Source organism: Cannabis sativa, chromosome 6 (assembly GCF_029168945.1).
Source record: "Cannabis sativa cultivar Pink pepper isolate KNU-18-1 chromosome 6, ASM2916894v1, whole genome shotgun sequence".
Classification (NCBI taxonomy): Eukaryota; Viridiplantae; Streptophyta; class Magnoliopsida; order Rosales; family Cannabaceae; genus Cannabis; species Cannabis sativa.
Window position 1 is genome coordinate 26,046,319 of NC_083606.1, and position 15,698 is coordinate 26,062,016.

The following is a 15,698-nucleotide window of genomic DNA, read 5'->3' on the forward strand; positions in this document are numbered from 1 at the left end:
ATATTGTCATTTATTTATCAATAATAAAACTAATTAAAGTTTCCTAATTATAAATATGCCCTTCAAAATCTCTATTTACTGTTTTGCCCTTAATATATGATAAATTCTCAAATAGACACAGTCTAACTTGAGAATTATAATTGATTAATTAAAATCAATTAAATGAGTCTTACAAGTAATATTTTCTCAACTAGTGGGGGGACCATGGGTCTATATATCCGAGCTTTCAATAAGCAGATCAAGAATTTACTACTTAAATTCACTGACTTATTAATTCTTCGTTGAATCCACACATAGAACTTAGAATTGCACTCTCAGTATATAGAATGCTCTATATGTTCCACCATATAGACACATCATTAGTTATCCATTGTTATAATCCTAATGTGATCAATGATCCTCTATATGGATGATTTACATTGTAAAGGGACTTAATTACCGTAACACCCTACAATGTATTTTAACCTTAAAACACTTAACCCTGTATAAATGATATTTCAGCTAAGTGAAATGAGTACTCCACTATTTATCTCGTTTGGTTAAGCTCGAAGGAAATCATCCTTTGCTTACTATTCGCCAGATAGAAGCTATAGATTCCATGTTTATGTTAGCGCTCCCACTCAATTGCACTACCGTGTTCCCAAAATGTACGTATCACCCTGACCCAAAAGTAGGCTTAACTAACAAATCAAAGAACACGAATAACACTCTTGAGATTGAGCCTAACCATATCAGGATTTAGATCATGTGATCTAAGATCAACTTAGTGATATTGAATTGAATAGATATTACGGTAAGTTTTATAAATCTATTTCAAAGTTCAATATCGGTCCATTCCAATGCATACTCCATGCATCCAACCTGAGCTTTACTTTAACCAATGTTCTGGAAAGAACATAGCATTTCTCCAAATGCAAGTAAACTCTGTTGTAGATTGTCATATCAGTAAAACCCAGTGTTCTGATAAATCTAGGAATCCTTTATTCACGTAGTCATGTTTACTTTCCACTGTGTTGACAACACAATAAACATGATCAAGTATGTGAAAGGGGTTTGGATGAATTTATAAATCAAATAGACAAACAATTGATAAAGTGAACCAAAACATACACAAATGAATGAAAAATACTTCTGTTACTTTATTGATATTGAATAATCTGGATTACATTGAAATAGAGTTTTATTTAGGGCATAAAACCCAACAAACTCCCACTTGCACTAATATACAACTAATCAGTACATTTCAATTAACCCTAAATTCTGACGGTGCTTTTCGAATGCAGTCACTGCCAAGACTTTGGTGAATGGATCAGCTAAGTTGTCCTGCGTGTCCACTTTATCCACCAGTACATCCCCTCTTGCCACATATTCTCTGATAATATGATATTTTCTTTCTATATGCTTACTTCTCTTGTGGCTCCGAGGTTCCTTACTGTTGGCTATAGCTCCATTGTTATCACAAAGCAGGACTAGAGGCTTTTCCATTCCAGGTACTACACCATGACTGGTGAAGAACTTTCTAAGCCAGACAACCTCTTTAGCTGCTTCAGCCGCAGCTATGTACTCTGCCTCCATGGTAGAATCCGAAATCGTGGTTTGCTTCGCACTTCTCCAAACCACTGCTCCACCCCCAAGAGTAAACACCATCCCAGATGTAGATATCCTGTCTTCAAGACATGCCTGGAAATCTGAGTCTGTATAGCCTATGGGATTTAGAGCACCACCCTCGTAGACTAATACATAATCTCTTGTACTCTTTAAGTATTTCAAAATATACTTAACAGCATTCCAATGTTCCTGTCCTGGATTTGACTGATACCTACTCACGATTCCAACTACATAACAGATGTCTGGTCTAGTGCATAACATTGCATACATTAGACTTCCAACTGCAGAAGCATAAGGAACTTTTGCCATGTCTTCTATCTCTTGAGGATCAGTGGGACACTGTTCCTTAGATAGACGGATACCATATCTAGAAGGCATATTTGCCCCATTGGTTTTAGTCATGGAGCATCTCTCTAGAACTTTGTCAATGTAAGTTGTTTGAGAGAGAGCAAGGGATCTGTTCTTCCGGTTTCTGATAATCTAAATACCGAGAACATAGGCTGCCTCACCTAAGTCTTTCATGTCGAATTGAGTGTCAAGCCATTCCTTGATGTGAGTCATTTTCTTGACATTGTTGCCAATGATCAAAATGTCATCAACATAAAGGACCAGGAATACTACTACTTGGTCTTCCTTGAGTTGGTAAACACAAGGTTCATCTTCATTCTGATGAAAGCCGTAGGTTTTAATGATCTCATCAAACCTTTTATTCCATGAGCGAGAAGCTTGCTTAAGTCCATAAATGGACCTATTTAATTTGCAAACTTTATTTTCCTGCCCAGGAAGAACATAACCTTCTGGTTGCTCCATATAGATAGTTTCTTCAAGAAGCCCATTAAGGAAGGCTGTCTTGACATCCATTTGCCAGATTTCATAATCGAAAGCGGCTGCGATGGAGAGAAGAATTCGGATGGATTTAAGCATGGCAACAGGACTAAAAGTTTACTCATAGTCCACATCTTCTCTTTGGGCATAACTCTTGGCGACTAGTCTAGCTTTGAAAGTTTTGACTTCGCCTCCAGCGCCTCTTTTCTTCTTGTAGACCCATTTACATCCAATTGGACGATAATCATCAGGTGGATCTACATATTCCCAGACTTTGTTCTTTTTCATGGAATCCATTTTGGAATCCATACCGACTGACCATCGCTTCCGTTGCGGACTTGCCATTGCCTGTTTATAGGTTAATGGGTCGTCATCAATACCGTCACCAACGACCATATTGATTTCACCATCCAAGCCATAACGAGATGGTTTTGTAGAAACCCTCCCACTACGACAAGGAGCGGTGACCTTCTGAACAGGAGCTTTGGTAGTAGTTTTCTCAGTTGATACAACTGAGTGAGTGGGATGGTCCTGTTCTTGAGTAGAAGAGGATGGAACATTTGAAGGAACTGTATCTGTAAGCATTTCCTCTAATACAACTTCACTTTTCGGTTTGTTGTCTTTCATATAGTTATCTTCAAGGAAAGTAGCATTTGTAGAAACAAACACTTTGTTATCCTTGTGACTATAAAATAATCCACCCCTAGTCTCTTTAGAATTTCCGACAAACATGCAAACTTCAGTTCGCGATTCTAGTTTGCCTTCTTTCTTTCTCAAGACGTGAGCAGGGCACCCCCAAATCCTATAATGGCGTAAACTAGGTGTACGACCATTCCATAGTTCGATGGGTGTCTTAGGGACTGCTTTAGATGGTACAACATTTAAAATGTCGTTTGCCATTTGAATAGCATATCCCCAGAAGGACGTAGACAGAGTTGAATAACGCAGCATAGACCTAACCATTTCAAAGAGAGTGGGAAGGTGTTCATCATCCCGATTTTTCCAATTTTCAAAAATTCATAACTAATTCAAATTAAATCGAAATCGAGTTCTGTAAAAAAGTAAATTGCTTAGAATTTTCCAAACTATACAATAAAAATAATTACAGAGACAGAAAAGTAACTATTTTTCCCAGAATTACAAAACAACAATCAAACATCAATATGACACACAAAGCAACATGATACCATCCAAAACACAAACAAATCGTTTTAAGTCTAAATTTCTTGCAAGCAAATCAATTACCATGGCTCTGATACCAGTTGTTGGAAGTTATTTTATCAGGAACTTAGATCTACTCACAAGTATGTTGATTTAACAACCTAAATATGAACTTCTAAAACGATGGGAAATTAAACACATAAAAATATCAGAAATCTTACATTGGGTGCAGCGGAATATGTCTCCTCCCACTCAGATCTCTAACCCTTGATTCCTTTCTGTCGTAGATTATAATCAAGATCTGAGCCCGATAGTCCTTCTTTGTTGTCTTTGAATTCTACACAGCCTTCCTCACTATGATTGAGGTATTACTTGATGTGTGTGGGCACTACTCTATCACTCATAGATTTCAAAACAGAGAAGGTAGAGAGAGAGAGGGTGGCAGCTTGGAGAGAGTTTTTGTGTGAGAAAATTCTGTCAAAATGTTGTGTACAAAAACTGAAGCCTTTACCTTCTATTTATAGAAGACCACCTAAGGCTATGGTTGAATTAATTGACATTTAAAAATTGAAAAATCAATGTGAAAAGGTAAGTAAGGTGGCCGGCCTAGGCATTGTGGAAACAAGACTTGCCACTTTTCCAACTTTCCTTTTCCTACATTGCTAGTTTCCTGTTTTGTCAAAAACTGCCAATTCCTTTGTTCAACCACATAAATGTCAAATCTAATTATTTAATAATTAAAATTAATTATCAAATAATATATTGTCATTTATTTATTAATAATAAAACTAATTAAAGTTTTCTAATTAATAAATATGCCTTTCAAAATCTCTATTTACTGTTTTGCCCTTAATAAGTGATAAATTCTCAAATAGACACAGTCTAACTTGAGAATTATAATTGATTAATTAAAATCAATTAAATGAGTCTTACAAGTAATATTATCTCAATTAGTGGGGGGACCATGGGTCTATATATCCGAGCTTCCAATAAGCAGATCAAGAATTTACTACTTAAATTCACTGACTTATTAATTCTTCGTTGAATCCACACATAAAACTTAGAATTGCACTCTCAGTATATAGAATGCTCTATATGTTCCACCATATAGACACATTATTAGTTATCCATTGTTATAATCCTAATGTGATCAATGATCCTCTATATGGATGATTTACATTGTAAAGGGACTTAATTACTGTAACACCCTACAATGTATTTTATCCTTAAAACACTTAACCCTGTATAAATGATATTTCAGCTAAGTGAAATGAGTACTCCACCATTTATCTTGTTTGGTTAAGCTCGAAGGAAATCATCCTTTGCTTACTATTCTCCAGATAGAAGCTATAGATTCCATGTTTATGTTAGCGCTCCCAATCAATTGTACTACCGTGTTCCCAAAATGTACGTATCACCCTGACCCAAAAGTAGGCTTAACTAACAAATCAAAGAACACGAATAACACTCTTGAGATTGAGCCTAACCATATCAGGATTTAGATCATGTGATCTAGGATCAACTTAGTGATATTGAATTGAATAGATATTACGATAAGTTTTATAAATCTATTTCAAAGTTCAATATCGGTCCATTCCAATGCATACTCCATGCATCCAACTTGAGCTTTACTTTAACCAATGTTCTGAAAAGAACATAGCATTTCTCCAAATGCAAGTAAACTCTGTTGTAGATTGTCATATCAGTAAAACCCAGTGTTCTGATAAATCTAGGAATCCTTTATTCACGTAGTCATGTTTACTTTCCACTGTGTTGACAACACAATAAACATGATCAAGTATGTGAAAGGGGTTTGGATGAATTTATAAATCAAATAGACAAACAATTGATAAAGTGAACCAAAACATACACAAATGAATGAAAAATACTTCTGTTACTATATTGATATTGAATAATCTGGATTACATTGAAATAGAGTTTTATTTAGGGCATAAAACCCAACAGTTATGACCCTGCATGAGTCCGAGCGCGTCACAGAGATTTTGTAATTCGGTTGCATCTCCGATAGTCATCTGGTCGTTGGTTGCAGTCAAAACAGTCGTATTATGGATGCCCTGGTTGGGTGCGGAACTATTATTCCCAGTCTCTTGCACACTAGGCGCAATTCCACCTATAGGAAGTATCTCACCATTCCCCACTTTGCCGGCTGTCTAGGATTAACAGCAGGCGGAACCATTGTGCTCCCTGGGTTCGGCGATGTAGGATCTAGCGTCTGTGAATTTTTCGGATCAATCAGGCCTCTACGAGTTTGCACCATCGTATTGGCGGTTGGATGTTGAATAAAGAGCAATTTGTGATCCCCCTCTCAATGAAAGTACCAAAATGTTGATTTCGTTTTTAGCCAACGACACTGAGTCTATTTTGTAAGCGATAAACGATATATAATAACAGATATAAGATAAAAAAGACATATGGATTTTATAGAGGTTCAGCCCCGAGCAGTTCGGTAATAGCCTAATCCTGGTTATTTGTATTGACTTAAGATCAAGGAGAAAGATTCCTTTTCTTATAGCTCTTACAACAGTATCTCTGAATATATAATTCTTAGATAATAGTATAGTCGTAGCTCAACTGCTTTTCGACTGATCCCTTGCCCAGTGAACATGCATCATTATTTATAGGGCAAGTAAACTTGGAGAGGAAGAGTTTCCCCTTTCGCTACAATGCGTATAAACAGAAAGATCGTGGGATCAATGCTGAATGCAAGGATCGTGGGATTGAGGATGAATACACTGATAGTGGGATCGTGTGTATGCCATATCCACGTAAATTGATCCCTGAGTTATAGGGATTGTGCTGATGACTCATGATGCGAAAGCTGCATTCGCTAAGTGTTGGTTGCTCTGCGCGGATCGCTGAATATCTTGTTCTGGGCATGCCAGCGAGGCATCCTGCTCAGCCTATCTTCCCGAACAGATGTTCCAAGTGGACTCCACGTGTCACCATTCTCGTGATGCCACATCATAGTGCAAAAATTGGGATAACAATATTAGTTAACTGAAATATCATTTATAGGTAGCTAAGTGTTTTAAGGATAAAATACATTGAAGGGTGTAACGGTAAATTAATCCCTATTTAATGTAAATCATCTATAGAGGATAATTGATTATTAGAATAACAACAAATGGATAATCTTATAGCGTATTGTTGGAAATTATTTTACCAGGATCTAGATTTACTAACAAGTATGTTGGATTAACAGCCTAATATGAATTCTAAAACAATGAAAATAAACACATATAAAGTTAGAAAACCTTACAGTGGGTGGAGCGGAATATTATGACTCCTTCCGTTCAGATCTCTAGCCCTTGATTCCTTTCTGTAGCAGAGCATCACCAAGATCTGAACCTGGATCTTCTTTTCTCCTTCTTTGATGCAGTAATTCCATAGTCTTCCATACTATGATTGAGATACCACTTGATGTGTGTGGGCACTACTCATCTCACAAGGATTTCGAAAATTCTCTCTCTTTTCTCTCTTAATTTCGTGGCTGATGGCTTCATATGGTATGCAAGAGAAGAGAACAAGGGCTGCTATATATAGGGAGAAGGGAGAGCACAACTTTCCAAATAAAACAGTTTCCTTAATTACTGTGTAATCAATTAACTGCCTTACTTAGTGTGATCCACCACTTTCCTATTTTTGCTAGGCTTTGATTAGCAATTACATGGCAATTAAAATTGAAAATAATAATTGGGAAACACACAAAGAGGTGCCGGCCATAGGGTGATATGGGCCTCACTTGGATTTTGCAGTTTCCTCAATTTTATTTCAATTTCTCCAAAAATGCCATTTTTCCAATTCTAATCATTTAAATGCCAAAACTAATTATTTAATAACTAAAATAGATTATTAAATAATATTGTCATTTAAAATAATTATTAATTAGACATGCAAAGTCTCTCAATTAATAATTAAACCTAGAAACTCTTTTTCTTTACGATTTCATCCTTAAACTGTGAGAATTCATAAAGTAGACATAGTCTAACTTTTAGAATTATAATTGATTAATTAAAATCAATTAACTGAGTCTTACAAGCAGTATGGCCTCAACTAGTATGGGGACCATGGGTCTATATAACCGAGCTTCCAATAAGTCGAACCGAATTTACCAAGTAAATTCCCTAACTTATTAATTCCTCATTGAATCAACACTTAGAACTTGGAATTGCACTCTCAGTCGTATAGAACGCTCTATATGTTCCACGATATAGACACGTCATTAATTATCCATTGTTATAACCCTAATGTGATCAATGATCCTCTATATAGATGATTTACACTGTACAGGATTAAATTACCGTAACACCCTACAATGTATTTTATCCTTAAAACACTTAACCCTGTATAAATGATATTTCACCTAAGTGAAATGAGATCTCCACCATTTATCTTCGTTTGGTTAAGCTCGAAGGAAATCATCCTTTACTTCTATTTGCCAAATAGAAACTATAGATTCCATATTTATGTTAGCGCTCCCACTCAATTGCATTACCGTGTTCCCAAAATGTACGGATCACCCTGATACAAAACTAGGCTTAACTAACAAATCAAAGAACACGAATAACACTCTTGGAATTGAGCCTAACCATATCAGGATTTCGATCATGTGATCTAGGATCAACAGGTGATATTGAATTGAATAGATATTACGGTAAATTTCAACATATCTAATCAAAGTTCAATATCGGTCCCTTCCGATGTATACTCCATACATCCGATACTGGTAAACTTTGCCAATGTCCTGGAAAGGACATAACACTTTTCCAAGGTGTAAGAATACCTATCGCTGATTATACCATGTCAGTCTAAATCCAGTGTTCTGACAAATCAGAGAATAAACTTTTGAACATATAATAAAGATTATATTCCACTGTGCTGACAACACTATAATCTTTAACCAACTCATATGTTCTGGACTTAAAAAGAATTCATACATTATATACCTATAATCATGAAATAAATCATGTGAACCATGCAACATAAAATGTTATTTCTGATCTTTATTAATAAGTAAATCTGATTATATGAAATGAGTTTTATTTAGGGCATAAAACCCAACACGTATCTATATCGTGGAACATATAGAGTGTTCTATATAATTGAGAGTGGCATTTCAAATTTTATAGTGGTGCAATGAGGAATTAATAAGTTAGAGAATTTACTTGGTAAGTTCTAGATCTGCTTATTGGGAGCTCGGTTATATAGGCCCGTGGTCCCCATACTAGTTGAGACAAACTTCTTGTAAGACTCAGTTAATTGATTTTAGTTAATCAATTATAATTCTAAAATTAGACTATGCCTAGTTTGTTAATTTTTCACTAAGATAAGGCTTGAATGATAAGAAATAGGATTTCAGGGTTTATTTGTTAATTAAGAGACTTTATGGAGTCTAATTAAAATATTATAAATGACAATGTTATTTGATAATTATTTTAATTATTAAATAAATAGTTTTGGCATTTATAGAGTTGAAAGTGTAAAAAGTAGTATTTATGAAAAATAGATAAATAGTTAAGAAAAATGGCAAAAATCTAACTAGTGTAGGGCCCACTTCATGGCCGGCCACTTAAGGGTATTTTTGCTCTATTTTTATCATTTTTTTATTCCAAATAAATCAACCCTAACCCTATGTGAAATTAGTATAAAAGGAAAGATATGGTCTCATTATCCAACTAATGCTTCAAAAGCTTTAAACCTAGTTTTCTTTCTCTTTGACAACTAGGTTTATGAGACTTCTTCTTCTAATTTTGAAATCCTATAGCTTACTTCACTATCGAATTCGAGCCTTCGTGATTGAGTGCATGCCCACACATAGCAAGTTAGTCCTCAATCATAGTGTGTAAGACTGTGAAGAATCCAAACATCAGAATGAGTGTCGGGCTTTGATCTTGGTTATACTCTGCTACAGAAAGGATACAAGGGTTAGAGATCTGAGCGGAAGGAGTCATTTAATTCCGCTGCAACCAATGTAAGGTTTCTCATACCTTTTATGTGTTTATTTTATATCGTTTAAGAAGTTCATGTTTAGGATGTAAAAAATATACTTGTTAGTAAATCTAGATCCTGATAAAATATATTCCAGGAGGTACAACTTAGTTTTAAGCATGTAAATGTTGATCTCATCTGCCCTTTATGTAATATCAATTATGAGACAATATTTCATGTGCTTCTTGGGTGTCGTTTTGCCCAATCATGCTGGTTTTTCTCGGCTGCTGCTATAATTTCTGGTCTGGACAATTTTAGCAACTGGTTTTTCGAGCTTTTGGATGGTAATCAAGGTGATGTTGTCGTTGATGCTGCCATGGTATCATGGAGCATTTGGAAGACACGTAATGAAGTTTTTTGACAGCAAAAAACAAGCTTTGCTTTGGATGTGGTTAAGTCGGTAAGGACGGTCCTTGATCAATGGAGGGTTGCTAAAAATAAATCACCAGCATCTGTTTATGCTATGGTGTGTATTCTAATAGTAACCATTAGAGCAAACCGATTGGTAATAAGATCAAGGTTAATGTCAACAGTGCTATTTTTGAAGCTCAGTAAAGGTTTGGTTTTGGTTGTGTGGCCCGTTATCAAAATGGTCATCTTATTGAAGCAATTTCAGATTCTAGAGATGGTGCTGTGTTGCCTAAAATTGTTGAAGTAGTTGGCATAAAGGAAGCGTTGAGTTGGATAAAGAAGAAAGGTTGGGAGGATGTGATTATTGAGACAAATTCGTTAGTTGTGGTTTAAGCAATCAATAGCTCTGTCCATATGACGTCTCAGTTTGGTTTGTTGGTGGAGGATTGTCGCTTGATTGTATCCAATTTAAAGAATATTTTAATTTCTTTTGTTTATCGATCTGCTAATAGGGCTGCCTACTGTCTTGTCCGGGGATCCTGTTATTTGTCAGGTTGTTTGTTTAATGAGCTGAATGCTCCTCTTGCTTTGAAAAATATTGTAATAGTGAGGCTGTTTTTTAATGAAATCTATTTCAAAAAAATAAATTAATATTTATAAAATTTATTAAGTAATAATCAATAAATAATACTTATTTAGAAGTGTTGTAAAATATAATTTTAATGGTAGTACTAATTCTAACAATAATTAATTATTAATTATAATTTTAAATATGATGTCTCGAAATTCCAACGCAAAAGGGACAAATTCGTCCAAAACAATTGGCCAAAAGGCCATTTTTGGGTAAACGAAACGAGAGAGAGAGAAAAAAAAAAGAAAAAAAAAAGTTAATTCACAGAGACAGAGATTATTGTAAGAACGGCAACTCACGGAATTTAAAGACACTCTGTTTTCCTTTCTTTACTTTCCGAAGTTTGAATTGAATCATTTCATTCCTCCCTTTCTCTGTTTTAAGCATTGTTTTATTTTAGATCCTTTTTTCTTACTGTTTCCTTTCTTCAAAGTACTTTTATTGTAATTCTCTCATTACTCTCATCTCATCCATGGAATCTTAGTTTGCCACATTTCTATAGTACGCTGCAGCTCTTCATCTTCTTTCCTTCCTAACATTTTCATTTCTGGTTTTTTTTAAAGGTAATTTCTATGCTTTCATATTCAAAATCTTCTTGAGTTTGCTTGAACCACAAATGGGCGTTTCCTGTGATTAAGAATGAGCGTTTCTTTTATTGTTTTTTTTTTTTGTAGGGGAGTCCAAAATATGATCTTATTTATAAGAATTTTGTTAAAATGCATAGACTCTGATTTGAAGAGTAGATCTTTTTCTTTCGTTTTTTTTTTCAACGAAGTCGACTATAACGGAAGTAAAATGGAGTTTCAACTGGTTGCTGAGTTTTGTGAATTCCCACATTTATGTAGCTCTTATTCAGATTTATGTTAAAGAAAAACTGTTGGGTATTAGTCTTTTTCATCGAAGGTTTAATAAGATTCCGTGATGATAATTATTGCTGGTTTTATTATGTATTTTTAAGATTTTGTAACAATATTTTCCTTAACAAAAAGTAAAATCTAGTCTTCAAAAACTTGAAAATTTGAGCTTCTGTTTTGCTAATTTCAAATCAGAGTTTTCTTCTTGAATTCTAGATTGTTGGTTTTGTAGATATGGAAAATTATGTTATTGAGTTGACTTATTTTATGGCTGTGAATGCCAAATGAATCGTCAAACATTTGACATCATCTTTCGGATTTTCTTGTGTGAGACGATAAAACAGCGTGAAAATATCAAAATTTGTTATTTTATCCTTGGTTTTTTTTTCTGACCAAGTCCTCTTAAATGGTTGATGGGGTTTATCTTGCAGTTGTGTAAATGGGTTGGAGAATTGAACTGAATAGGGAATGGTAAAAGAGTTCAGAAGGAGATGAAAGACGAGTCGGCCGGGCTAATCATTGGGATTTCTATTGGTGTGGTGATTGGAGTACTTTTGGCCATTTCTGGGTTCTTTTGCTTTCGGTATCATAGAAAGCGTTCCCAGATTGGGAACAGCAGTTCTAGAAGAGCAGCGACTATTCCTATACGGGCCAATGGTATTGATTCTTGTTCCATTCTGTCTGATTCCACCATTGGGCCGGATTCCCCTGTCAAATCAGGGCGGAATGGCTCCTCATTCTGGCTTGATGGGTTCAGGAAGAGCAATGTGATTTCAGCATCAGGAATACCTGAGTATTCTTATAAGTAATTTCCCTTTTAAATTTCATCTTACAATGATTATGATTGAGATTTCTGCACTTGCGTTGGGAATACTGATTACCACTTAACCCAAAAACTGTAAATGTTGGTAATAGAATATGTGGGGACATATTTTAATATTATGTATTTATTTTCCTTATTTTATATATGTTCTTTAGTTTGCTTGTTTTAATGTCACTGGTGTAGGGATCTGCAAAAAGCAACCTATAATTTTACAACACTAATAGGACAAGGTGCATTTGGTCCTGTATACAAAGCCCAGATGTCAACAGGAGAGATTGTTGCTGTTAAAGTTCTAGCAACTGACTCTAAGCAAGGGGAGAAAGAGTTTCAGACTGAGGTAGTGATAGTAAATTCCAAATTCTTTACTTTAGAGAGCAATCCATTACTATCATATGTTTCAGTTTGCCACAAGTTGAGGACCTCTTTCTGTAATTTTCTTAACATGACCAATTGAATGTTTCTTGTTCACCTCGTCGTCTCATGAACCTAATTTTTGCTGATATATTTGTGTGAAGCAGATCTTTAATATGCCTCAATTTATTGCTTTCTTCTATCGCAGGTTATGTTATTGGGGAGGTTGCATCACAGAAACCTTGTGAATTTGATTGGATTTTGTGCAGAGAAAGGGCAGCATATGCTTATATATGTCTACATGAGCAAAGGCAGCTTGGCATCTCATTTGTACAGTAAGTTGGCGATGACCCTTTTTTTCTCATAATTTGTGCGGAAATGTATGTATTTTTTGATACACTATTATGCATGAAACTGTGTTAATTTGGCTGAGAACAGTATGTAAACGAGCTTTCTGTGTTGTGTTTGCACTACAACATTTTATGGTGTCAACTGATTTCACTGGATCATTGGACTTGTATAAAATCATCACTTCTAGACTTGAAATTATGCAACATATAGTAATTGGATATTGGAAACGCTAATTGTTTAGAGTCAAATTCTTACAAATAAGTTGGTGAACTGTACAAATTCTGTAACACTAACTATTAAGAACAATGAAATGTAGATTAATACCAACAAATTTCATTGTTTAGATGAAGACCGGGAGCCACTGAGCTGGGATTTGAGGGTTCATATAGCTTTAGATGTAGCAAGGGGTATGGAGTATCTTCACGATGGGGTAAGTAATCTCATGTTCCAACTTGGAAACTCCTGTATTTATTTCACAGGTATGCTTGTTGTGCTTACTTTTCTATGTTATGCTATTGGTTCAGGCTGTTCCTTCTGTAATACACCGGGATATCAAATCTAATAACATTCTCCTAGATCAATCTATGAGAGCCAGGGTACGTTCACTTATCGTTGATTGTGATTCTGTTACTTCATTTTAAAGCACAATTGCCATGATAAATTTCTATTTTGGTTTTTGATATGAATTATGGATTCTGATATAGCCTTGTTACTTGTGGATATTTAACTTCAAACAAGGTTTGTAGTATTGATGGGGTTATATTATGAAATTTGTTAGATCTGGTTATGTTTAATTAACAGGTTGCAGATTTTGGGCTTTCAAGAGAAGAGATGGTGAACAGTCATGCAGCAAATGTAAGGGGTACTTTTGGCTATCTTGATCCAGAGTACATATCTACAAGGACTTTCACCAAGAAAAGTGATGTGTACAGCTTTGGAGTTCTGCTTTTCGAACTTATAGCTGGCAGAACTCCTCAACAAGGACTCATGGAATATGTCGAGCTTGTATGAATCTAATCACTCTCTCTCTCTCTCTTTATATATGTATATAAATATATATATATATATATATATATATAATTCTATATTTGTGTGTACATGAAGAAACGAGAAGTAATATGCTGTTGCATCATGGCCACCTAGTTGCATCTTTTTCCATGACAACATATTATGTGTATGAAATGTAGGCTGCAATGAACACAGAGGGGAAAGTAGGATGGGAGGAGATTGTGGATTCTCGTCTTGACGGGAAGTTCGACGTAGAAGGGCTTAATGAAATGGCAGCACTTGGATACAAATGTATCAATCGTATTCCGAAAAAAAGACCTTCCATGAGAGACATTGTGCAAATCTTATCAAGGATACTCAAGCTGAGACACGACAAGAGGCACCATAAGTCCTTATCGGCCATGACAGATGAAGTTACCATTGATGTGGATGGACCAGAAACCAACTCGCACGTCCCTGATCACAGAAGAGAAGAGTCTGTGGAGAGTACAATTGATTATGAAGTTTAGAAATGAGGGGATTCTTTTTCTCACTATTATTATTTTTATTATTATTTTATTTTCTTTTTTTTTTGGTGGGGGGGCGGGGGTGTTCATTTGGTTTTTCTTTTGATACATGTGCAGTCCAGAAAGAAGTAGAGGGAGTTTGAGATTCAGATTGAGTGACATAGGATTCAGATAACAAGCTTTTCTTGTTAAGTTTCTGTTTGCTAGAGTGATAGACAACAGAGTTTGTAAATTGAATACTTCATACTGAGGAATGGAAATGAAAGTAAAAATTACCCTTTTTTCTGTTACTTTTGAAGAGCCTAAGCCTAACAACTTTTATATTAGTAACTTTGTCAAACAATACACTCATGTGACTACGCATTTCTCAAAACTTTGGAATTGGGCATTATTAAAGAGAAATTTACATCTCAACTGGTTTCTTTCCTTTTATTTACAAAATTACAGTACCTTTCTAAAATTAGAGTTATTTGGAGGATGTTAGCATATTTTGGTAGAAAATAGTGGAAGTCAACAAGCTCAGTTTTACAAGGCAGAGCTTAATATTAAATTTGACGACCTTAGAAGCAAAATTGAACTTGGAGCTCAACATAAAAGTTTTAGATCTCGTTCTTAGCATTCCAAAACATCTTAAATCATCCAATTCTGAGTTGTATTAAAAAAATTATAGCCAAAATACTAATCAGTAGCGTCGTACTAATCTTTTTTTTTAAAAAAAAAAAATCTAATTTTAAAGGGATTCATCTATCTTTTCAAGCACTATCAATGAAATGAGATAGAAACTTAGGGCCCGTTTGGTTGGAGGTAATGAAAACAATGGAATAGGAATGGTAATGGAATGGAATAAGAATAGGAATAGGATTAGGTTGTTTGGTTAGATTTATGGAATCAATAATTGAATGCATATTCTTATGTTTGGTTGACTATATAGTGGAATGGAATGGAATAAATTAATTTTGAACAAATAATACCATTTTTTTTTAAAACATGATTAAAAAATTAAATTAATTATATTCAACTTATATATATTTTTTTAAAAAAACAAATTTACATATATTTTAAAAAAATTGATATGTATTAAAAAAATTAATATTTATTTAAAAAATCTCATATATATAAATTTATATTTATTGAATTTACTATAAAATATTACTTCTTTAAAAAAACTTCACATATATTTTTTTTTTAAAATAAACTATATAATCACATGAATTATTTTT

The 15,698-nt window shown here is 34.6% G+C and overlaps 1 protein-coding gene across 3 annotated transcripts; it reads left to right on the plus strand.

The window, feature by feature from the left end:
• The first annotated feature begins 10,770 nt into the window (after nucleotides 1-10,770).
• On the plus strand, nucleotides 10,771-14,768 carry LOC115725513 (calcium/calmodulin-regulated receptor-like kinase 1). Of its 3 annotated transcripts, none has more exons than XM_030655063.2 (8): nucleotides 10,771-11,148; nucleotides 11,871-12,244; nucleotides 12,446-12,599; nucleotides 12,822-12,948; nucleotides 13,309-13,394; nucleotides 13,489-13,560; nucleotides 13,766-13,969; nucleotides 14,152-14,768. In XM_030655063.2, the coding sequence occupies exons 2-8, from the start codon at nucleotides 11,931-11,933 to the stop codon at nucleotides 14,479-14,481; spliced, it is 1,287 nt and encodes a 428-aa protein (XP_030510923.1). In that variant the 5' UTR covers nucleotides 10,771-11,148; nucleotides 11,871-11,930; the 3' UTR covers nucleotides 14,482-14,768. The 3 variants fall into 3 exon arrangements, with proteins under 3 accessions (XP_030510923.1, XP_060973164.1, XP_030510925.1); XM_061117181.1 differs by having other exon boundaries at nucleotides 10,849-10,866; XM_030655065.2 differs by lacking the exon at nucleotides 10,771-11,148 and adding an exon at nucleotides 11,237-11,466.
• Nucleotides 14,769-15,698: the final 930 nt, after the last annotated feature.